The 25,623-nt window shown below is 41.2% G+C and overlaps 1 protein-coding gene across 2 annotated transcripts in view; it reads left to right on the plus strand.

The window, feature by feature from the left end:
- The window catches only part of LOC122794695 (zinc finger and SCAN domain-containing protein 21-like), a 174,235-nt gene that overhangs the window by 3,247 nt on the left and 145,365 nt on the right, over window positions 1–25,623 (plus strand). The window contains exons 2-3 of one of the 2 annotated variants that reach the window (XM_044063327.1): window positions 3,285–4,276; window positions 5,610–5,693. In XM_044063327.1, the coding sequence (XP_043919262.1) occupies window positions 3,320–4,276; window positions 5,610–5,693 (1,041 nt within the window). In that variant the 5' untranslated portion in view covers window positions 3,285–3,319. The remainder of the gene's footprint in view (window positions 1–3,284; window positions 4,277–5,609; window positions 5,694–25,623) is intronic. The other variant, XM_044063328.1, reaches the window with a different exon arrangement.

Below are 25,623 nucleotides of genomic sequence, written 5' to 3' on the forward strand. Positions count from 1 at the left end.
GTAATTGGTTTGAATTTAATTTTAGTGAGTATATATGAGCAGAATAAAATGGTAGGAGTATAGTTACTAATGGTATCACTTGTTAATATCCAGTGTAAGAAAGAGGCATTTTATGACTTATGGTTACATCTGGTAGTAAGTGAATTTGCCAGCACCGTGGTAACTCTTAGACCTTAATGAGAGCAACCTGTCAGCTACTCCAGGTATGTAACCTACACTGATGATGAATGCTGTGCCCTGTGGTTTGTCTATGCCTATAGAGATCTTTTGCAGTGTGACCACTAATGGTACTCCTCAATCGATCACCACTTTCTTCAGGGATAATGTGCAGAGATACTTTGAATAACAGTAGCACTGCCCACATGCTCTTCTTTTTGCCCTGTCCTTGAGAAACATGTAATGAAAGTTACATGCTTGTCTGTACGAAATGAAGTGCTTCACCTGGATGAGCTTTAGATATAGCAAAGATTTCTGCTCCTTTATATTAGAGAGTTTTGGGGGTGAAGTTGGTAACATTAAGGTAAATAAGACAAATACATTTGTAGTAATTAATGAGCACATCTGAATGAGTGAGCCTGAAGTCTTATATAAAGTGAATGGAACAGAAGTTAAAAACACTTGGCTGCCATAAGGTAAGGTGACTCCAAAGAAGAAGAAGAAAAAACAAAGTTCACCTTCAGGCTGGGCTTGCTGTTTGAATTGTCATTCAGCTGCTGATTGTACTAAAAAGACTAAAGGAACCACTCCTAGAACATAATTAGGAGGGTAGCTGTCATAAATAGCATTTCTACATTCCTTTTACATGAATACGGTTGTACTGAATTGGGTACTGGAATGATTAGGTATAGTAGTTTATTGGAATACTCAGCTTTGGTTATTCTTACCTGTTGATGAATGTATTTAATTTTGTAAGTTTCTCTGCTCCCTAGCAGACACAAACATACTCACTTTTTGGATATCTTTTATGCATGTCATCTCTTCTTTTCTAGTTTCACTTTGAAAAACAATTGTGGTATTCTAAACTCTAGCATCACAGACTTGACTGTAACATTCAGTACAGTTTTGGATTAGATTTTTAAAGTCTACACTGTCACCATTTGCTATAACTTTTGTATTTACTAGTTGTAGGGAGCATGGTTCTAACATTTATGTGTGAAATTGTGATGATGGACAAGTTCCCAAGGTCTATATTTTAGAGGCACTGAAATGTAATCATTTATACTACTCATAGGTTCATAGATTACTACTAGGCTAATTGCCCTTGTGGGCCATTTTAAGCCTAGCCAGTTACCCTGTTTGAGAATCAAACCCTGTACATTGTATTTATAAGGTAAACACCTTTACCATTATACCAACCACCCAACCCAAAAAGAGTGGCCCAATCTCATACCAGGAGTTGAACCTGGGCGTTCTTGGTGAAAATCAAAAATTCTAACTGCTAGCCTATATGGGACATCCCATAAAACATTCTTTGACTCCCCCGTATGAAGGGAGTAAACCACATTACATCTTCATAGGTTTATAGTCAAATATTAGACTGCTGCCCTTTTGGGATTTTTTAAGCCTAACCAGTTTTCCATTTGTGAGATTCAAGCACTGCCCTTTTGGACTGTTTTAAGTCTATCCAATTCCCCACATGTGAGAATCAAACAAGAATCAAACACTGCACCTTGTTGAGCCCTAGAAAATTAGGATCTGCTTTTACTATACAAATTTGCAACATTTTACGCTGCAAAGCGTTGGACAACAAGGGCAGAAGTATGGAGAGCTATATAATAAAAGTGAAAAGAAATATACCAGCAATTCCTTACTGAAAAGATTATCAGTCTGTATTCCATTGGTAAACTATGCACATCAGGCAAGTAATGCACACATCATCATGTATTGTTCTGCGATATTATACTGGTATAAGCTATAAACATAATTCAGCACACACATTTGCCACACAAAGCCTCAACAGATGCTGCTAAAGGAGAAGTTTGTAGTAGCCTGATGTCAAGATATTTGGTTGTTTGCAAACATTGATATTAGTGATAATTAGCACAGGTTTACTACACATGATCGGAATTTCATTTGACTGAAATTCATTTGAATGAGACCATAACATGGAAATTTAAAAATACTGAAACCTTAACAATGCTAAATTTCAGCATACTAAATTGTAACCTATAGACATGCACACATACAGCACCAATGACTAACCCTTTCCAGAACTTAATAACTACTTACGTACCCTCTGAACAGAAACTGGATGATATAAAACCAAACTAGGTGGGGGGCTACGCTGCCTACACCCTCCTAACAATATATACTAACTCCATGATCGCACTACAGTGGGGAAAAGGGCATATACCTTTAGCTTACCTTTCAGTAGTCTACATGCTGCCATTACTATGTTGAAATTTAGCATTGTTAAGGTTTCAGTCTTATGAGTTTCAGTCAAGTGAGTTTTCAGTATTTTCAAATTTCGATGTTATGGTCTCAGTCAAATGAAATTTCAATCGTGTGTAGTAGATCCGATTAGCACATAACTGTTTTTTGAAGTTTGCTGACATGTTGGCCTTTTGTCAAAGAATGGCATTCTAATCAGTCCAAGTAGGGTAAAAGCTGGAGGCTAATTTATATTCCCTTTTCCCAGAATCACTTTTTAGCATTAATTAATTAATTGTAATAGCTTATTTAAATTTGTCATTGCAGTTACATTGTATATATTATGACTCATTAAATTCAATTTCTGAAATGTGATTTTACTTATTTATTTGCTTGTTTGGGTGTTTATTTATTTAAATTTGTTTACTGTGATAGAACACTGATCAAACAATGACCAATTACAGATTCATCCTGGGTTCATAATGTATCAAGACAGTGTACAGTACATAATTAACAGTGATTTACATTTATGAGTAAGCATAGAAAATCTGACAAACAGTATATACATAGAAGATATTAAAAACAAATACATGCACAGTTAAATAAGTACAATAGAAAAGGGGAAATTGAGTTAAATTAGGAGTAGAAATGGTGGAGATGTGGGCAGTAGTACCTAGGTTAGGAAAGTTAATAGTAACCAGAATGTAATTGCTTCCTTCCTTGTTCCAGTTTTGGGATGTTTATTTAGGTGCCCAGATATTCTGTCTTCAGCAATGTTGTCATCAGTCCACTGCAATGTTGTTGTAAATCCATCTGTTGTGTTTGGAACTTTCTTTAGTGACAACTATAAATTCAAAATTATTAAAAGAAGACTGTTTTCCTCACAGATTGTAAAGAATTCTTTGTTGTTTTAGCTGTAGCCTCTGCAGGTATCGTGCAAAGTGTGACAATGAGGACAGTACCACAGTGGGCAGACACAGCACTAGCTAAAGATGAAACCATTATGAAATGCAGTCCTAATACAGAAAAACTGCAGCTGCAGAGGCAGAACATTGTAAAGTCCAGAAGTGAATCAAGAAAAGTGAATGGATTTACAACTACAGACTATGCAAACTGCTTCTTAAGTAATAAAACAAGCAAAAGAGCAAGCAATGCGCTGTATCAGGTGTCCACAGTAAAAAGACCACTGGAGCTGATAGCAAGGAGTTCAGCAGGGGCACAAACCCTACTGAATTTGCAACGGATTAAGACTAGGAGAACAGGGGAACAGAGGGAGCTTAAAATGGAACTTGAACTTCCATGGTCAGAAACTTTGCAAGTACCCAGACACGATAGCAAAAGTAGTACTTGCATATTTGGAAGCAGTGGAAGAGAAGGACCGCTATCCATACAGAACTTAAGTCTTCCTCCCTTAAAAAGTGAGGATGATATTGAGGCATACCTTACCATGTTTGAAAAAATGGCCGCCAGCTATCAGTGGCCAGCCAAACAGTGGGTGAGTTATCTAGTGCCTTATCTATCTGGGAGAGCTCAGATGGCATACAGCAACCTTGATGCCAGGCATGCTGAAGATTATAGCCAGGTAAAAGATGCCATCCTGCAGGAATACAATATAAATGAAGAGACTTATCGACTCCGATTTCGAACATACCAGTATAATCTTGGAGATAGCCTCCATGACGTTTACAGTTGTTTGAGAGAATTATTTGCAAAATGGGTAAAGCCAGAGCAAACGACAGTGCAGCAAATCATGGAAATAATGATTTTGGAGCAGTTTATTGAAATACTTCCTCGTGACATGCAGATGTGGATAAAAACACATCACCCTCAAACTGGTGAAAAGGCCATATTGCTAGCCGAAGATTTCCTGTTGTCTGCACATGACCTGAAAAGTGAATCCACATTGGTAAGATCATTTCATGTTTATTAAAAATGTTTTTTTGCCATCTTTTATGAAGCGTTGCCTGTTGTGTTTTAGCTATATACACTGTTTCTAATCAAAACCTTGCATTCATAATTTTGGATCTATTTTCACTTCCCAATAACCTGCAAAGCACCACCTGAGTTGCTGACCCCTTTGCTCACAGTCCTTCTTGAGTGCTGCAATAGAGAGTAGTTGTTGAATTAAAACATTTTTGTAGGGTGCTGTGCCACCGCTGCAGTTGTCTGATGTGGTTATTAAGTACCAGCTCAGAAAAAAAAGAGTGCACGTATGTCATGTTTTCCAAAGACGGTATGACATTTAAGGTAGGATAGGCAGTGTAGTTAGAGATCAGAAATGTTGGGATAGACCATGTAGTGCTTGCATAAATTATTGTTATTGCAGACGTTTTGATAAAGTGTACAGTGGTGGTATATCAGATGTTATAGTGCTCTGCTGCATGTTCGGCATAGTATACTAGGTTCAATAAATCAAAACAGGCTCAGGTTGCTTCCCTTTCTTAATACTATTCAGCACTGTTGGTTGCCAGCCTTTCTTCTTTTGTTAGTAGAACAGACATTGAATTGGTACTAAAGTGAAGTGAGGCATTAATTCAAGACCTCATCTCCTCCACTTCTGTAGTTCATGGAGACTCCAACTGTGTTAGAAGAGCACATTTCTGGGTCATGCAGCAGAGTCATTTCCTCCCATTTTTAAACATATTTTTCCTCCCATTTTTAAGCATCTTTGTTAATTTATCACTTAAGAAATAACCATGTAAACATTAATAGAAAAGAAAATAAACCATATTAACATTTTTCCTTTTCATGCATACACATTATGTAGTATTTTTACCAATTGTCACAGTCCAATATTACAAAAAAATTGCTCATTTTCTTTCTTCCCTTAAACCTCACTCCTCCTCCGTCTCCTGAACGTTATCCTGCATATGTTGCTCTCACGATTTCCATTTATTTCTATACAATTTGCTCCTAAGTTCTAAAGATGGTTCTTTGACATTTGTGGGTGTCTTTAGGGCCAAAAAAAGATGCAGGAGAGTTTGAACAAGGACTGTAATTAGATATATTTTGTGCAATATTCTCTATGTAGAATTTATTTTTTCATGTAAAATTTAAATCCAGTCTTAATTGTTGTGTGCACCTGCATTTAGGAGATGTTGTCTACTGAATTGATATGCGTATGGTTTACCGATAACCTTTTAAGTAACAAGCTATTTATTTTAAGAGGTAGTTACCAGTGCACAGAAAGTCAGTTTGCCTTTTTTAAATTTGAGTTCTTTCTTGCATTTATTACACAGGACTGGGCAGTTGAGAAGCTACTTTCCCATACTGAGAAGAAGCCTGGGAGAAGTAGCAAGCTCACAGAAGGTTATCTTAAACAGGTAGGTAGAGAAAGCAAACAAAAATGTCTTTATTGTATTTATTATGTGCTAATTTATTTTTAAATTGTAGAGCAGATACATAGGGCCAGTCTTTGTTGTATGGTAACAATGTGGTATTAAATGTAGTTTTTAATTAAGTAAGTATTTGTTTCAATACAGATTATTGTTACAGTAGAATTGACAGCATAACATCTCTTTCAACATGAGCAAAAAACTTGGTTTAACTCTGGTAGATAGATACTTGATACTCAATTTACAGGGTCACGTGAAAGATGTATAGTAATTGCTTATGTTGTCATTGCCAGCTTAGATAGAACCTATTCATTTGATCCCGGTACAGGCATAGGAGTTTATTTGATCTGCAGGTCTCATTGGAATTGGTTTTGCTATTTGATCTGGAAGTCTCAGTGGAACTGTTTTTGCTTCAGTAGGCCAAAACTGAGCTAGTTGTTTTTAACTTGTGTATCTGCAAGGTTTTAGTATTAAGAGACTTTGTTTGAAAGTTGTTTGCATGTTTTTGGCTTCAACCTTTTAATAAATTTGTGTCCCAAATGTACCATAAATTGTTTTTCTTGTGTTCCAAATGTCACATAATTTTTTTTTTTTTTATCTTGACAGCCATAGTAATGAGTCACCAGTTGGTTTCTAACATCAGAACTAAAGTGAGACACTGTTCAAAGAAAATCTAGTGTAACACCTGTAGAATGATGTAATGCAGTCTTATACTCTTAAACTCCACATAAAATATTTGCCATGTCAAACTACATGGTTTCTCAGTCACCCAAGAGGCCATATGTTTTTTTTTAATCATTTACTCAAAGGAAACAAAGAAGTGTCAAAGCCTTAAGTCCCACATACAACCCAATGATATAAGAAAGCATCCAAAAATGGCCTCTCCTCTCACTTCGACATAAACAGGAATATATTACATATTCACTTTCAGAATGCAGAGGTGCCCTATGATACATGAAACTGGGAGACCTACCCAAAAACTAACAAATCTGTACAGACTACATCACATCCCTTCTCCTTGCAGTTTGTATATAGCTCACAGTTAAATAAATGTGCATCTGTAATGAGACCTCTGCCAGTTATGAAAACTGTAATATTCAGAACATTTTCTTGTTTATCCATAAAAGAACAACAACCCTTGAGCAACAGTCTACATAAAAGGCCCCAACAACTATATTACTGCACAAAATTTTAAACTGAAGTGTTTGCAGTAAAGTCAGACATGGAACACCCACTACACATAAGCCATCTTGTGTCCAGTGCACGCACCAGCAGAGTTTTGTTAATCTCCTGACATCATTAATCAAACTGATAACACTTAATGTAAGAATAAGAATAGAATGGGCAGCGGTTTTCCTTAAGCTTTAATTTATGTGTTTGCTGGCTAACTTTTTCTTACATTTCTGCACTTTTTCCCGTGGTACCAGCCTTCATTCCATCTTTTACTTCACAAGACTCTGCGGTGTCTAAGCTCACTTCTGCTCACATTCCCTCCACAGCATCATCCGCTGCCCCATTAGGATCCAGAGAAGACACTAAATACCAGGTTTTGCATCTACACCATCACTTTCATTAACAGGGCCCACAGAAGGCTGTAGAAATTACGGTTTCACATCTGAACGTCTAGTATCTGTAGTATGCTCTAGAAAAGTCTGTTCATCTGTGTCAGAAACATCATGAGTTGCTGAAATATGAGTCATAGGATCATAAGAGGTTACTAGGCTAATGGCACTAGAGCCTTTATAAATCTAGCCATGTTATACCTGTATTTTCTAATTGGTTATGTTAGATGGCCTATATTTGCAGGTCGATGGTCAGCACAGACTGCTGCTGTCCATGAGGGACATAGGTGCCACTCCCGAGGTGAATTTATAGTCTCCCATCCAAGTGTCCAAGTTTTGCTTAAATAGGGTCATTGAGGAGCTCTGTTTCATAAATTGGAGTTTATTCCAGAGGAGCGGCAATCTCTGGGAGACATATGTATCTCTCCAGCATGACCTGTTAATGTCACAGGTTAGGTTAAGTTCCTTAGAGTGAGTGAATATTGTCCCATTTGACTTGCAAATATGTAGCAGTTCCATTACAGCAGGGTCAGAGATTGTTCTGTAGGCCAGGTACAAGTCGCATATCAGCAGCCTATAAGATGCAGGGTACAGTGACAGGGCTTTTAGTTTATCCACATAGGTCATGTTTTGAAGACCCTGTATTTTCTTGGTGAGGAACCTTTGTGGTCTCTTCAGTTGCTGCATGTGTCTGGTGAGGTACATACTGAAGGGAGTGTTGTACTCTATTAGTGGTCTGATGAGGGTAGAGTAAATAGGAGTAATAACATCCTTAGTCCTGGATGCGATGCCCTTATTTATGAGATGTGCAACATAGAAGGCTCTCCTTAGTGCTATGGATACATGGTGATAGAAGTTTAGGTTGTAATCAACCTGTGTTCCCAGATCTTGCACTACTAGGTTTGAGCTTAGGGCAGTACTGCCTGTATTGTAATTTGCATGGACATCCCCTTTGCCAAAGGGGGATAATAATGCACTTTTTTGCATCTAGTTTGAGTCCATAGTTTTGGCACCAGTCGTTTGTCTATGTTAGCCCCTTTTGCAAGATGTTAACATTGTTAAGGGACTCAGTAATTGCATGCAGTTTGCAATCACCCGCAAGCTTGGTAAGCCAAAGGCCATGTAATTTCACCAGGACTTCTGAGACTTAGATTCCAAACAGTAAAGGGCCCAGGGCCAGAACAGATCTTTGTGGTACACCACTTGTAACTAGTCCGCTGGCAGAGGTGGAATCCCCGACTTTGACTGTATGCGTTCTGCCAGTAAGCCAGTTGGCTACCCATTTAGTGACATATGGGTTAATGCCCAGCTTGGAGAGTTTCTCAATGATACCTAAGAGGCAAATTTTGTTGAAAGCCTTGGCTAAGTCGAGATAGGCAGTGTGTACTGTTTTGCTTTCATTCAGGGCTTTTGGTGACATTCTTGAAGAAGTCCACCAGGTTTAAGATGTACCCTTAACAAAGTCAAATTGGGTTGGGTCAAGAGTTGTAAGTTCACCTATGTCTTTGTTAATAAGGTCCATGATGATTCTTTCCATGGCCTTACAGGTAAGGCTGGTTAGGCTTATGGATCTGTAGTTCCCAAGGTCTGTTGATGGACCTCCTTTGTGCAAGGGGATTACTATTGCTATTTTCCACTCTGCTAGACCAAAGCCAGTGCTTAGGCTATGGTTAAAGAGAGTGACAAGTGATTCTGCAAGGTCCTGTTTTAGGCTGTGTAATAAGCAGCCTGGGACCTTATCTGGTCTCATAGAGGCCGTGTGTTTGGCCTTGGAGAGTGCAGTAATGACCTGCTCTTTATGGATACTAGGTAGAAGACTGGTGGCTCGTATGCTTTGGGTTATGACTGGTGGGGACAGGGGTGGTGAAGTTAGCACCAAATCTGTCAGCTAGCAGGTTGACAATTTTCTCAAGTTCAGTATTGTCACTCATCTGGTCAGGATGAAACAAACGAACATTCGTGGGTTCTGTTGAAGCAGCTTTATTATGAACAAACACATCAGGATTGAGGCTTAGTAACTATAACTTAGATAAACTTATAAACAAACTGACTGTCGGTAAAACACTCACACATATTCTACAAGTGTGAGTGGTACTGTCCACTACTAATTTGGCACAAAGCTGGGCCTTCCCTTTTACATTTCAGACATAGCTACAGAATTCCTTATGATTATCCTAGCTAGGGATGCTAATTTAGCTTCATAATTAGTTTTAGAGGACTTTACAAGATATATGATTTGCTTGTTCAAGCTATTGAGGGTGCTCTTCCTCTCCTGAGTCAGTTCCATCTTGTTCAAAGACATCATTTTTTTTCTTTTGTTATATAACCTATTTATACTTGAGGTATACCAGGGTGGTTTGTTTTTTTCTTGAGGACCTGGTTTTGATTCATTCAGGTACAGCCGAGTTTACACAGGTGTATAAGTGGTTATACAAGGCATTTGTGTACACCTCTGCATAGGAGTCTTTGTTTGCTGTGTTTGCTGTGTTAGCAGGGGGTTCAAAACTGCTTAGACCATCGCTTAGTAGGCTGCAGTTTGTTTTGGAAAATGTTTTTAATATTTTAGCTCCGCGGGAGGGGGGGCAGGTCTGATTATTACTTCAAACAAGACTGATTTATGATCAGATCTTACCAGGGAGGGCAAAACAGGGGGTAATGCATTCTCCCCCCAAGTGGGTGATTTCTATGTCTAGGACATTTATGACCCTTGTGGGGGTTATAGACTAACTGTCCAAGAGCATTTCTATTGACAAAGTCCAGGAAACTCAGGGCTAGCATGTTTGAGCTAGTGCATGATCAATGGAAGAATAGTTGAAATAACACATGAACAAGGTGTTTGGCTATGTAGCGAGTGACCATAGTAAGTCAAGGTAGGCAGCGTGTTTCTCTTGGTTCATGGTGGGGGACCTGTAGCTTACTATGATGTAGAAGGGGGTTTTACCTACAGTTAGTTAGTTAGACTTGGAGTAGCAGAAGAGAGTCGTGCAAGTTGTATTTGTTCTTAATGAAGATGGATACACCTTTGGTTCTGCCTATTTTGAGGTTTGAACGTTTGGAAGGTATTGAAGCCTTGCATGGCTGGGATGCTTTCTATGGCCTTCAACCATGTCTCAATGACTGCACAGACATCGGCATCTTCCAAGGTGAGGAGTGCTTCCAGAGAGTGCAGTTTCCTGTTTAGACCTCTAGCATTAAACAGCATGACCTTTATCTTGAATGGATTTTTTTACATTGGAAATTTTGTTGTTGTGACATGGTATAAAAAAGGCACTATATGGGAGGCAAGTACCTTTGCCAGTAACTGAAAGCCAAGAGGTGAGAGGCGAGGACCATACCTGGCAAAGCAGTGTGGTATGCCCACTATGTCTTCCCAGGATGAAAGATACTGGATCCTCCTGGATTGACACCAAAAATTAAGCCAGTTGTTGAAGTCAATCATTTTTTGTTTATACTGTGGCATCATCTTGGGTGAAGGTAAAATGCTGCTTAGGGCTAGGGACATGCCTGCCTGGGACACATAATCATAGAGTTCAGTCATATCTCCCTCTTCTTATAGTCCAAAGAGGTACTTCTCAAGTCATTCACCCCAGCATGGACTATGACAGAGTCATACTGGTACTTGTGGAGAGACTTGAGTGCGTGCATGATTTAACTGATCCTGGCATCTGACAGACAGCTAACCGTGATCTTCTCCTTGTCCAGCCTGGTGAGGGGGACATCTGTGTGTGTCAATATGGAGTTGCCTATGACCAGGACATTTGGTTTTGATGTGCTTTGATTTGGGGATTATTAGTTGAGACACTGTTTTGTGTGTGTGTGTTGTGTAGTGGATTCTATTGGATGTGCAGTGTGTGCAATAGGTTTGGGCTTGGGAGGTGTCTGATCTTTTGGTAGGCACCTAGTGAGTATCTCCACGTATGTGGGTTTGTGTTGTGTGCTTCTTATGTGTGAGAGGTCAAGTCTGAGTGCTGACAACCTGTTTCTTGTTTGGCTTGTTTTTACATGTGAGAATTGATACCAAATTCATAGTGTATGTACATCTCTCACATATTGTATTTGTTTACATAAGGCAATTACTACACTGCCTCAGGAAGCCCATGTCAGTCAGGCTGGCTGGAGAGATGCTGTAAACTGACCGTCCATTATGCCAGGATTATACCTTATTTACTAATGGGCAGTGGGCTAGTTAGACCAGGTTTTGATGCAGGATTAACTGTTCTGAAGTAGGCTAGGGTTACAAAACTGTGACAATGCTTTTCACTGCGCATCTGAGTTGCTGGCAGTGCAGCAGTGTAGTTTGCAAGGGTTCACTAACATATATCTAGGGAAAATATTCTTTCTAGGTGTCTGTGTCTCCACATCACAGTGCTAAAGATCTTTGCATGGTGTACATCTACACGCAAATGTGAGGCTTAAATACAGGTAAACAGTTTTAACACAAGCTAAGCAGTAGGAAAGCCCAAAACTGAGTCTTTTTCCAGCAATCCACAACTCAGATGGGTCCTCGGCTACACACTTTTGCCACAAGGGTACAGGAGGGCCATCTTTATGTAAGATGGCTGGTTTTAGTGTTCAAATGATACCAAACAGTCTGGATTCAGCAAGTCGAAATCTAGCCTACACTGTATAAGCAGAGGTATTACAAAATTCGAAGTGCAGAATAACAGTCACAACAGCGAAAAAAAACCCCAGCAGAAATCAAGCAACAATTTAGTTAAACACATTCACAAAGTGTAATGCCGGTATAAGATATACTTATTTTTCAGTTGAATTTAGTGGATGCCTTGGATTTCTGTTCAGATGCACTCAAAGTCTCTGGCTATAATAGATTCAGAGGGCTTATGGACTTCTGTAACTTTAGTAACAGACCTCTGGCTCACATGAAGCAATAACTAGTGATTGACACACATTTGGTAAATGACCCCTGTGAAAACAGTGTGCATCAGTTTGCACACTTTTTCCAGCATGTCCACAATGTGTACAGTGCTTAATATAACATGTTTACTAAAATGATCATAACTGCTGTTGCTGCAAAAAAATGTAGAACTCCTGCATGAGTATTAATAATATAAATGTTAGACAAATATGTAACAGAAACATTGTGCAACTTCAAGGTAAATTGTGCTTCCCAATCACCAGTCCAAATGCTCCTGGTGTTCAAGGCTTTAGTTCTTCTGTGGCAATGATGAAATAACACCTATGTGGAAGAAGATGTTTTCTCTAAAAACCTGTGCTGTGGCACTTGTGTTAAGTACTATGCTCTGTAGATAGTTAGGCTGGGTCTGTACTTTCAGTGCGGTCCACTGCTGTGTATTTCTGTTCACTTGGTTGACATTGAAGAGACCATTGGTTTGGGGGGGATGCTATAATGGTTAAGGTATTTACCTCACAGACACAAGGTATAAGGTTTGATTCTAACCTTTGAAAGGGAAATTGGCTAGGCTTAAAATGTTCTACAAGGGCAGCTAACCTAATACTTACTTATGAAGCTATGAACCTATAAGTGATAGAAATAAGAAATATTATCTTGTGTAATTAATTCATCAGTTTAAACTGCAACTGTAGTGTCCTTTTAAATTTCAGTGTAAAAAACGAGCATCAAATACAGTCAGAAATAAAAAAATATATACCATCGTAGTTGTCAGTCGACATAAATAAACTTTATAACAAGAGGAAGAAACTTTTTAGAACATAACAAAGAAACAGGACTCCTCAATATGAAAACAGTATAACAATTCTGAAAAAAAAAACAGGCAAACACACTATAAAGCAAATTCTAGCCAAACAAAAAGTGTGTTGTGCGATCCAGCACAGACAATGCTAGAATAATGTCAAAACTAAACTTCATCAGAACAATGTACTTAGAGGCACATCCCGTTTAAATACACATAGCAACCAATCACATTTGTAAGTTCATTTAAAACTATATAACAAAAATGCTTCCTAAATCTTTAAAACTGTGTATAATATATATTTTAGAGTTGACATTTTATTTTAGTAGCTATAATGGTGTTTTCATATTTATTGGGTTGTGTAATTTCATTTATTCACATACAGCTTTTTCAAGCATTAGATATTTCATTAAAAACACATACAGCTTATATATAAAAACAAATATATGACGTCACTTCCTTTGTAATTTCAATACTGTGTTTAATGCTAACCATCTCATTTAAACATTTCCATTTGTCAGGTCTAAATTTATTAATCCAGTCATATTCAGCCTCTTCTGTTTTTAATTTTATATCACCCCCTCTAACACTATTGTGTGTATTTTTCATTAATGGTTTAACCAACTTAGTGAAGCATTTAAAATTATCAAAGAACCAGAAAAAAAACCCTCATTGTACAAACTTTTAACCCCCTATTCCATTCTAAATAGCCTTCGTTCTTCAAATAGTGTCCTGGTACAAACAACGAAATCCAATAATTCAGGTGGCGATGCTCTTTTTGCCAATTCCATTGGAAAACTATGGAATTCCCTTCCAAATAACCTAAGACTAGCTACCTCTCTCAGCCAATTCAAAACTAATCTCAAATTATTCTTTAACTCTCATTGGCTATGTCCTTGCACTAAACCAGACTAAATCTTTAATTCCCTGCCTTCCTTCATGTTGCTTCCTAATTGGTCTCTCTTTTCTCTTATATCTCAAGATCCTACATTTTCTATCTCCTCTTGTACATTGTCCTTAATTAATCTATTTTTTTTCTATAACTTGCATTTCTTCTAATTAGTTAATTTATTTGTATGTCTAATTTGTTTTCCCTGTTTATGTTTCTTTCTACAAAAATGTATTTCAGTATGCAAATCAATGTCTGTATGATTTTTGTGGAGCTTTTCTCCCCGGGCCTCTGCTGAAAACGGATATATATCCAGTTGGACTAGCCCGGTAAACAAACAAATGTAAATGTGTAAAATGTTCTGTGATCCACAGATCTCTCATTCAGTATGCAAAGGACTCAACTGTTATGTGTTCAGCCACCTCTGTTTTTGAACTTCAACTCAAAACTCAAAAAGCCTTCTCCATCACTGAATCCTGGATGTATAATAACCACCTAGCCCTAAACCCAAATAAATCCAAGATAATTTTATTTACCCCTGAGAAATCAACCCTGTTAGACAAAACCATGATCAATATCTGTTCTCAAAGTAAGGCACAAATAGAACTTGTTACCTACACAAAACTGCTAAGAATCACCATAGATGAGCACCTAAAATTTGATATTCACTTACAATACAACATCCAAAAAACTCATCAGACTAGAAATCATCTGTAGGCACAATCACTCCCTCAGCCCCTCCAGTAAACAAACCCTTGCCTCCACTTATAGGTTCATAGGTGTGTACTAGACTAATGGCCTTGGACCCTTTACAAGCCTAGCCATAGAAGTGCCCTGCCATCTTGCTGACTGATGTTAGTTCCCAGTACCTCTATCAAATAGAGCCACTTGAGTGATCCCCGGGGTGAGCTTTCTATTACATATCCACATCTGTTAGAAATGCTACATCTAAAGAAATCCCAATCCCTCCACATCACATGCTCCAGAGACCTCAACCTCATATCCCCAATCAACAGAATATGCTGGAGGGACATGTTCCTCACCCAGAGAGGGTCAGCGAGGTACTCTGCTTGACATGTATGGGAAGTCTATTCCAGAGCATGGGCAGTCGCCTGGTGAGGAACCTGTCCCTCCAGCATATTCTGTTGATTGGGGATATGAGGTTGAGGTCTCTGGAGCATGTGGTGTGGAGGGATTGGGATTTCTTTAGATGTAGCATTTCTAACAGAGCTGGGTCAGACATAGCTTTTTAAGTCAAGCAGAGATCATGTCTAAGTAGGCAATATAAGACAGAAAATAGCTGGAGTCTTTTGAGTCTATCCATGTAGGACATGCGTTTAATGCCTAGAATTCTCTTCATGAGGTACTTCTGTGACCTCTCCAGCTGTTGCAGGTGTCTAATGAGATACATGCCAAATGGGGCATTATACTCGATGATTGATCTATTGAGGAAAGAGTAGAGAGACATGATGACCTCTTTCTTCCTAGATGCAAAACCCTTGGTAATGAGATGTGCCACATAAAAGTACTTTCTGACCACAGTGGCAATGTGGTGGTTGAAGGAGAGGTTGCTGTCAACCTGCGTCCCCAGATCTCTTATAACGCCTTCAGTGTTCAGTGGGCTCCCATCGATTTGGCAATTAGTGGGAACTGAGTTTTTCCCAAAGGGGATGATGACGCATTTTTTGGCGTTAAGCTTAAGGCCATGGTTTCAACACCAGTCAATGGTCTCAGTGAGGCCTTTCTGCAGGATATCTGCATCACTTGGGGAGTTAATAATGGCTCCCAGCTTGCAGTTGTCTGTGAACTTGGTCAGCCAGAGTCCCTTTGTGTTGGACTGGACTTCTGAAAAGTAGATGCTGAACAGGAGAGGAGCCAGGACCAATCCCTGTGGGACTCCACTTGTGACAGGGATGTTATTGGGTCCCATGGAAGTTGTATTCTTGGTCTTGGACAATGCAGATTTAACCTGTGCTGCAGTAATGCTGGGTACCTGGCATTCTTCCGGTATTGTGATTGGTCCTTTGGGGCGGAGAGAGGGGTAAAGTTGGCACTGAATCTGTCAGCCAGTATGTTGGCAATGTCTGTTGGCCGAGTATAAGAGGTACCATTGTGCAATATCTCAGAGCAAATTTGGGTATTGCTGTGGAGATTCTTGATATAGCTATAGAAGGCTTTGTGATTGCTTTTAGTGTTTGCGGCAATTCTGCCTTCATAGCTGGCTTTAGAGGATTTGATGAGGGATCTCAACTTTTTGTTGAGGCTAATAAGGGAGTTTTTCCAGTCTTGGGACTTTACCTTTTTCTGCAACATTTTCTTCCTTCTCTTGTAGAGTTTATTAATGGCAGGGGAACACCAGATTGGCTTCCTTTTTTTGGAGGACAGTGTCGTGGTTCTGTTGGGTATGACTAGTTCCATGAATTTGTGTACATGTTCGTACAGTGCATTGGTGTATGATTTGGCAGTCATGCAGTTATTTTCCATTGGCATGGGTGCCGTGAAGTTAGCAACCTTTGTTTTTAGGAGTCCAAAGTCAGCTTTGGGGAAGTTTTTCAAGGTAGTTTCCTTTGTGGGGGTTGTGGGTGAGATGTAGATTTCCATGGTGACTAGTTTATGGTCGGATCTGACCAGGGAGTGGTTGACTATTGGTGTAGTGCAGTGGTCGCCCATGTTAGTAATAACCAGATCAAGGATGTTGCTTCCTCTAGTGGGGGTCAGAATGAGCTGGTCCAGGGCATTGGAAGTGAGGAATTCCAGGAAGCTTTGGACCAGTGTATTGGTGCTTGAGTAGTTTTCCCAGTTGATGGAGGGATGTTGGGTTGGACCTTGATAGATTCCAGGGTGGTTAGGAATGTGGAGTGAGAGTCTAGGACATGGTTAGGGACCTGTAGCAGGCTATGACCTGTATCACTGTCTTACCCAGTTAGTTGTACCAGAAGTATCTCAGATGCATTATGCTAGGCTAATAGTCTGGAGGTGTGCCTATACTTTATGAATATGGAGACACCACTGCCTTTGGAGCTTTGGTCCATGTTTCGGGGCCGAAAGGTGTGAAGTGAGTTATAGTCTGGTAATGCAGGGGTGCTTTCTGCCGCTTTAAATCAGGTCTCTGTTACAGCACAAATGTCGATGTTCTCCATTTTGAGGAGTGGTTCGAGTGAGTGCATCTTGAGATTTAGACTTCTAGCATTGAGCAGCATGACCCTCAGATTGCATTTAATTTATAGCTGTTACAGTGGTAATTTGGTTTTTGGAACACCACCTAAAAAAGGCACTGTAAGGGTGGCAAGAGCTTTAGCCAGCACCTGAAAACCCAGGGGTGACAGATGCAGGCCATCTCTGACATAGCATCAAGGTCTGCCAATCATGTCATTCCAAGCAGCCAGATACTGGGTCTCCTTAGAATGACACCAGAAACTTAGCCAGTTGTTAAAGTCAGTCATTTTTTGTTTGTACTGCAGTTTCATTCTGGGTGACAGTAAGGTACTACTCAGGGCTAGTGTCATACCTGCCTGGGCCACATAATCCGAGAGCTCCACCTTGTCTCTTTTCATGTAGTCCAGGGAGGTGTTTCTCAGGTCATTCACACCCACATGGACAATGACAGAGTCATATTTGTACTTGTTGTGGAGAAACCTGAGTACGTGTGTTATGTATCGGATTCTGGCACTTGATAGACAGCTGACTGTTACCTTCTCCCTATTCAACCTAGTGAGTGGGACATCTGTGTGCCTCACTATAGACTCACCTATGATTAGTGTATTTAGCAAAGTTTAGCCTTAGTGGCTTAGGTTGAGGGGCACAATGTGGAGGTGAGCTATGTGTACAGTGGTTTGTGCTGTGTTGTGATGGTCGAGTGCATTTCTGTCTTGGAGGTCTCTGCTGTTTGGGTAAATTTCTATTCAGAGCCTCCGTGAAGATGGGTTTGTGGTTTGTGTTTTTATGTGAGAGCTGTGATAGTGGGTGTTCTGGAAGGCAATGTGTTCCATGTGGTGTGGTGCAGGGGTTGACCTTCTCTTGACCAGCTAGTCTGATCTTGGCTGGAGAGTGCATAGCATTGAATTTGGTGATATACGTGCATCTATCACAAGTCTGAGTGTTTTGAGGTAAGAGGAGAGGGTTGTCTGTGTACATGAAGCAGTTGCTGCACTGCCTCAGAATGCCCAAGTACACCAAGTCAATAGGAGAAAGCACAGGGAACTGCCCTTTACTCATGTCAGGAGGGGTAGTCATAACTGCTAAGTGCTGGAGCTATTTCCGTGAAGAATGACTAGTGCAGATGGCACTTAGGTGTGCTACAATAATTGCTACAAAAACCTGTTGAAGTGCAAAGCAATTAGGCTGTTTGAAGTGCAAGAGAGAACTAAGGAGAACTAAGGGAAAACTGAAGAGCAGACTTTCTGGCACTAGTAATAGTTTGCCTTAACTCAGCGCCGCAGTGCGGAGCTTAAACAAGCGCAAACTCACGCAAACGCAGGCTTTTAAACCAGCAAATCTCTGTCTGGGCTAGACTAGTTACAGGACAGGTGAGAAACAAGCACAAACGTGGGCTTTTAAACCAGAGCATTGAAAGGGATGGAAAAACTGCCCAAATGACCAATAAACTACACTTTCTGGGCCAGAAACTGCTCCTCTTTTGGTAGATAGGCTACCTATTGCTTACCACTCCCACTGATACGCTAGAAGGCTTCCCTCCAACACAGAAAGGCTTGGGGGGGCTCAGAAGCTTACAAACAGTCCTGGATACAGCAAATCTGTATCTGGACTAGACTAGTTACAGGAAAGGCAGGAAACAAGCTTAGAAATGTTTTTGATACAGAAAAGCAGCTAAAACAGCAGTAAAAACAGTTCAAATGCAGTGGAAGTTAGCACACTTGAGTGTGTAGCAATATTAAAGAAATACAGTTTAAATAAATGCAATTACATTAAAACATGACTAAAAACAAGTGCAGAAGACAGTAAATTAGGAAAGAATCAAGTGGAGATACTTAGTGTATCAGAAAACAAGCCAGCAAATATATAAATAATTCAGTCAAGCAAAAATTAAGACAGTGCAGAACTCTGAACAGTTGAAAAGTGCCAAAACTATACTTATCTGCTGTATATTTCCAAATTGTTTGAGAAACCCACTCAGTCAGAATACAAGGAGATTCTAGTAATGGTAGAATGTAGCAACATATTTTTTTATTTTTAGTAAAGTGGCAAGGGAGAAAGGAGGAACAGAAGATAATTCAAAGTTAAGAAACTAAGTGGGTAGGCCTTTTCAAATGTTCTCTCTGTATTAGGTAGAATGAGCTAATGACACTAGACTGGGAGGAGTGACCCAGATCAAATTTACAGTAGGGGCGAAAAACTGCAAAGTTACCAAGTATAAGAACAACCTTATACTTGGTGGCTAACCTACACCCTTCTCTCTTGTACAACACCCCTCTACTTACTAACCTTCAAACTACACTGAAGGCCAAGCTCAACACTTGTTGTAATTGTGACGCCCGTGCCCTGGCCCAGCAATCATAGAGCCTCAATCCTCACCTCTAACACCAGAGCGCGCGTCTCATATATGAGGAAAGGATAACAAATACACACAGTAAAGTGCAATTTCTCTTAAGAGCACACAGAGATCACAGTTAGTCCAGTGATGGTCACTCCCTTGCTCCCCAGGTCCCCAATAAGTCTCCCCACTGGCACAGCTATAGGGTCCAGATCTCAGCCTAGCTGGGCAAGCTAAAATCTCCAGCACCCTCTCTGTCCAACCAGTGCTTCGTGTCCCTGCCCAAGTAGCTGACACACACATACTTTGAGATAAGAGGTTATACAACCACACAGACACTTCTGGGGAAGGCTGGCACAGGTTCTCCATCTGTGCCCCTTTTACCCAGACTGTACAGTAGTAATCACTTGCCACCACCCAGCTAATATTATCAGCTACCCAAAGGCCCTTAAAAGGGTGTCCAGTTGGGTTCCTATCATGACAAAATCAAACGTTGAGAACACCGAATACCAGAAGGCCGAACTTGGTAGTTCAAAAGTTGAGAATGTCGAAACCGTGGAAACTTGAATTCTTTCCCAGGGAAAGAATTCGGTTGGCTGTTTCTGCGGCTTCGGCATTTTTGCACTGGGTCAAGGTAAGTGTAAGAATGGGTAGTGATGGACTTTAGGGTTAGGGCGCAGGTCAGGTAAGTGTGCGATAGTGATGGATTTTAAGGTTAGGGCGCGGGTCAGGTTCATAGGTTAGTTAGTACTAGGCTAGCTGCCCTTGTGAGCCATTTTAAGCCTAGCCACTTATCCCCTGTGAGATTCAAACCCTTTATCTTGTGCTTGTAAGGCAAACACCTTAACCATTAGGCCATCCTCCCAACCCGTTAAGTGTGCAGTAGTGACAGACTTTAGGGTTAGGGCATGGGTCAGGTAAGTGTCTGGTAGTGACGGACTTTACAGTTAGGGCGCGAGTCAGGTAAGTGAGCGGTAGTGACAGACTTTAGGGTTAGGGCTGGGTTAAGGATAGTGCATAGATAGTGGTGTATGTTAGGTTTAGTGTAGGTTTTTAAGGTGTTTGGTGTGATTGTGTTATGTGTGTGTTTTTCGGAACAGCAAATTCTTTCCCTGGGGAACAAATTTGCTGTTTTGAAGTGTCGATGTTATCCAAATTCGATCTTCCACGTTCGAAGTTATGGTGTTCGACATTTTGGAAGTTCGATTTTGTGATACAGACCCATCCAATTATTACTGTGCAATATTATTATCCAATTGGTAAGTGTGACTAAACAGTCTCAAGGCTTATTAGAGTGACCTGGTACAAGATCCTTATATACATGCAATGTACTCTAGAGCTTAACTTATCTCTACATAAATCAGCCACAGTTGAAAGGTTTTAAAATATTTAATAATAAATATAATACCACAATGCAATACTTTCTACTACACAGTGCTAGTCAAAAGAGTTCAGAGATAATACAGAAATACTTAAAATAAATCATTAGTACAATTCTGACATCACAGAAAAACACTTAGTCTAATCTTTATAGTCCTAGCTATTTCTAGAAGAAAACTCACTTCTAAGATAATTTACTTAAGACAACAGGCAGTGCTGATGAGTTGGATAGTCAGACAAAAATGCTTAATAATCTTTGGTTCTCACTGTTTAAATTGAAACTGCAGTTCTGATAAAACATTACATCATCTTTTACACTTTCCTTGTGTTCCCAGACTGACAGAAACTGCATTTGCATTCTTTTATACTTAGAGCAATAAAGGACATTCTGCATGTAAATTCTGGTCATTAACTTTAGCCTTAAAACAATAGGCAGGATGCTTACTACAGACTCATTGACTCTAAATTATAACTTCCAAGGAACAGACATAAAGTAGTTTTAATTTCAAAGGACCAACAAGAAATGCTTGACTTAGCTTTCTTTACAGCAGAGGGCAATGTTGCCACATTGTTTTAAGTTCAACATTTCACAGTATTTACAAATGATAGAATTATGTACCAAATATATTTCACTAGGCTGGCAGCCTTCACCCATCTCTACCAGTCTTCACACCCTCCCCCCGGAGAACACAAGCTAGTTTTTCAAGTGAACCTTGAGAAATGCTGCTTGAGAAGGTTAATTCTATCTGAGTATACCTACCCCATTCCCTGTCTTGAGACCCCATCTGCATTATCATATGCTTGCAACCCCAGTCTCCATCTTAGCAACTTGGCATTTTGCTGACTGGCTCTGTATAACCATGTTAGAGGGTTGTGATCTGTCATAACAGTAAATTTCCTTCCATACAGATATGGCTGAAGTTTCTGCAATGCCCACACTATGGCTATACATTCCTTTTCTACAGCTGCATAGCATTCCTCCCTAGGTTGGAGCCTATGGCTGAGATAAACCACTGGGTGCTGTTCCCCCTCTGAAGAAATCTGGCTAAGTACAGCTCCATCCCATGATTTGAAGCATCCACCTGCACAACAAATTATTTGCTGTAATCTGGACTGGCTAACACAGGGGGTCATCCCAAAGCTTCTTTAAGCTTCTGGAATGCCTGCTCACATGCTGGGGTCCACACTACATTATCTGGCCTGCTCTTCCTTGTCAGGTCTGTGAGGGGAGCAGCTATGGTACTATAACTGGGGACGAACTTTCTGTAGTACCCTGCTGTCCCTAAGAATGTCCTCACCTGCGTTTTGGTAACAGGTGCAGGCCATGCCTGAATGGCTTCCACTTTGGCAGGTTCTGGCCTTATCTTACCACTCCCCACTCTATGTCCTAGGTAGGAGACCTCCGCCATACCCACCTGACATTTGCTCGGCTTAATGGTCAACCCTGCCCTCTGTAGTCTGCACAGCACCTCCCTGATATGCTCTTGGTACTCTGGCCAGGAATGGCTGTAGATGGCAATATCATCTAGGTAAGCAAGCGAAAACCCTTCTGCTCCTGCTAAGATATTATGTACCAGCCTCTGGAAAGTCGCCGGGGCATTCTTCATCCCAAAGGGCATCTTTGTGAACTCATAGAAGCCAAACGGAGTCAAAAAGGCTGACTTCTCTCTACCACTGGGAGTCAAGGGTACCTGCCAGTAACCCTTGGTAAGATCAGTGGTTGTAAGATACTTAGCCCCGCCCATTTGCTCTAGGGCCTCCATCTGTCCTAGGCATGGGGTAAGCATCTAACTCTGTATGACTATTTAATTTCCTCTAGTCCACACAGAACCTGGTGCTGCCATCCTTCTTTGGCACCAGCACTAGTGGGGAGGCCCAGGGACTGTTGGACTCTTGAATCACCCCTAGTTCCAACATCCCCTGTACCTCCTCCCTCAGAGTCTGTTTGACTCTCTCAGGCACTCTATTAGGGGCCTGCCTAATAGGCCTTTGGGGTCCTGTATCCACCTGGTGCTGCACTACGTGGGTGCACCCTGGTTTCCCAGTGGACATGTCCCCAAATTCCTGCAACACTGCTTGGATTTCTCGAACCTGGGTAGGAGATAGCTGCTGGGACATTGCTACCCCTTCCACTGAGGTGTCAGCCCGAGCCTCACTGAGGAGATCAGTCACCAGATCTCCCTCAGACTCCTCCTGCAGTCCACTGCAAATGCTCAGCACAAGGGCCTCCCTATGATGGTATGGTTTCATCATGTTAACATGGTACAATTTGTGCCCCTGCCATCTGCCTAGCAGTTCCACCATGTAGTTAACATCACTTACCTTTCTTACCACCTTGTAGGGACCCTCCCAAGCTGCTTGCAACTTGTTGTGTCTGACATGAATGAGAACCATTACCTGCTGCCCCACAGCATACTCTCTAGCTCGAGCATTCCTGTCATACCACACCTTTTTCTGTTGTTGGGCTTCTGCCAGGTTCTCCTGGACCAAGCCCATGAGTTCCCTCAGCCTTGTCCTGAGGTTTAGTACGTATGCCACAACAGACTCCTTGTGAGACTCGCACTCACCTTCTCACTCATCTCGAATTAAATCTAGAGGTCCACTCACCCTATGCCCATACAGCAACTCAAAGGGTGAAAAACCTCTGGATTCCTGGGGAACCTCTCTGTAAGCAAACAGCAAATGGGGCAAATATTTGTCCCACTCCCATTTAAACTGATCTGCAAATGCCCGTAGCATGGACTTGATTGTAGAGTTTAACCTCTCAACAAGACAATTAGTCTGGGGCTGGTAGGGGGTGGTCTTCATGTGCTTCATCCCACAGGACTTCCACAGACAAGCCAGCAGGTCTGACATGAAATTGGCACCTCTGTCAGACAGTATTTCTTTTGGGAAACCTACCTTGCTGAAAATCTCTAACAAAACATTTGCCACCTTCTCTGCCTCATTGGAGGACAAAGTCACTGCCTAAGGGTATCATGTAGCATAATCCACTACCACTAGAATATACTTTTTCCCTGTGGAACTAGGGGTACTCAGAGGACCCACAATATCTATAGCTACCCTCTGAAATGTCTCCTCAATCACAGGTAAAGGCATCAAAGCAGCTCTCGCCTTGTCTCCTGTCTTGCCTACCTTTTGACACTGCTCACAGGTCCTGCAGTACCCTGTTACATCTCTGGAAATTCCAGGCCAATACAAGTTCTGCATAATACGCCTCTTTGTACATTTTATGCCCATATGACCTGCAAAGGGAATATCATGGGCTATGGCTAGAAGCACCAGACGGTAAGCTCTAGGCACTACCAACTGCTGTACTCTCTCACCTTCCAGTCCTCTTTCAGGGGTCCACTCTCTGTATTGTAACCCTTTGTCCCAGTATACAGATTCCCCCTTTCCTTGAGAATCAGGTGCCTCCCTAGCTACCTGCCTCAAGCTTTGCAATGTAGGGTCTGAGAGCTGAGCCTGTCTCAACTCTGTCCTTGTAACCCTTCCCAGCTCCCCTTCCACAGGAAGTCTGGCATCCTCTGATAGTGGTTCCTCACTGTCAGCCTGGGTACTACTACTCACCTCTACCTTTGCAGTCACTCTGTCCAAGGCAACATCAGTACCCACAAGCAGTTGTGGCTCACCTTCAGTTTCACTGCGATAGAGTAGCTCCCTCCCTGAAGTAACCACCTCAGCAGTCCTGGCTGCAAGTATGCAGTCTGTCTGGGTTTCCCCCAGGCTACCAGACCCATATGCATGTCTCCTAGCCTGACCGTGTGTAACTGCGTAAGTACATGGTACTGCCTCATTCAAATCCTTCCCTCTCAGGACATATACAGGATGGTAGTTTAGTACCCCTGTTGTCTCAAGACAACCTACTATTGGCATTTTGTCTTTCCCACTTACTGGCTCCCTCACTTTTTGTTCCCACCTTGTCTTTGTGGACACCTGTATGCCACATGGCCCCACTGGTTGCATTCAAAACATTTAACCTTAGCTCCTGGACATATACCTGGACTAGTGGCTTCCCCTGCTACTGGCAGATTCTGTTGTGGCAGTCTGTGCTACTCACCATGGGTTCCTTTAGACCCATGAGCAGTACTGGGGTGTCCCCTTCCTGTGCAGGACTGCCCTGCTGGCCAGGTGTAGGTCTCCCTTCTTCCCCAACTCATCTGAAGTAGCACATTGTCTATCAGCTAACCAGATCCTCATGTCCTCAGGCAAAGTGCTGAAGGCTTGTTCCCTCACCAAAAGGTCTGCCAGCCCTTCAGAAGTGGTGACCTGACATCCACTCACCCACCTATGGAAATAAGTGTTCAATTCAGCAACATATTCACACACACTTTCATCTGCCTTACGTCTATGCTCACAAAACATTTTCCTATACATTTCAGGTGTTAGCTTAAACAGTTCTAAAATACATTTCTTAACAGCAGTATAATCAAAACATGCAACATCAGACATTTTAGCTAATGCAGTTACAGCTTTACCATGGAGTAAGGGGGTCAGGAACCGTACCCAGAGCCCTTGGTCGACTTCATACTGTTTACATACCATCTCAAACATATGAATTAAACTATCAAAATTATGCCCCTCTTTAAACTGTGGAAGAAATTTACTGACCTTTTGTGCTTCTGTGGTCCAGTTACTCCCTTCCCCATTACCTCTATGACTCTGGCGAAGAGTCAGCATATCCTTCTCAAGCTGCCTCTGCCTCTCTTGTTCCACAGCTTGCAGACATAACAGTTTCTCGTTCTCCTCAGCCTGTAGACTTCTCAGTCTCTCAGCTGCTTCTAATTCCACATGCCTGGCCTCCAACTCAAGTCTCTTTAGCTCCAGCTAGATTTGTAAGTCCACTGCAGAAAGGTTGAGCTGTCCATTCTCCGAGGAAATTATATCTCCACTGCCAGTCTGATTGTCCTCATGGTTGCTGTTT

Source organism: Protopterus annectens, chromosome 2.part1 (genome assembly GCF_019279795.1).
Source record: "Protopterus annectens isolate FY-2018-M chromosome 2.part1, PAN1.0, whole genome shotgun sequence".
NCBI classification, from domain to species: domain Eukaryota; kingdom Metazoa; phylum Chordata; order Ceratodontiformes; family Protopteridae; genus Protopterus; species Protopterus annectens.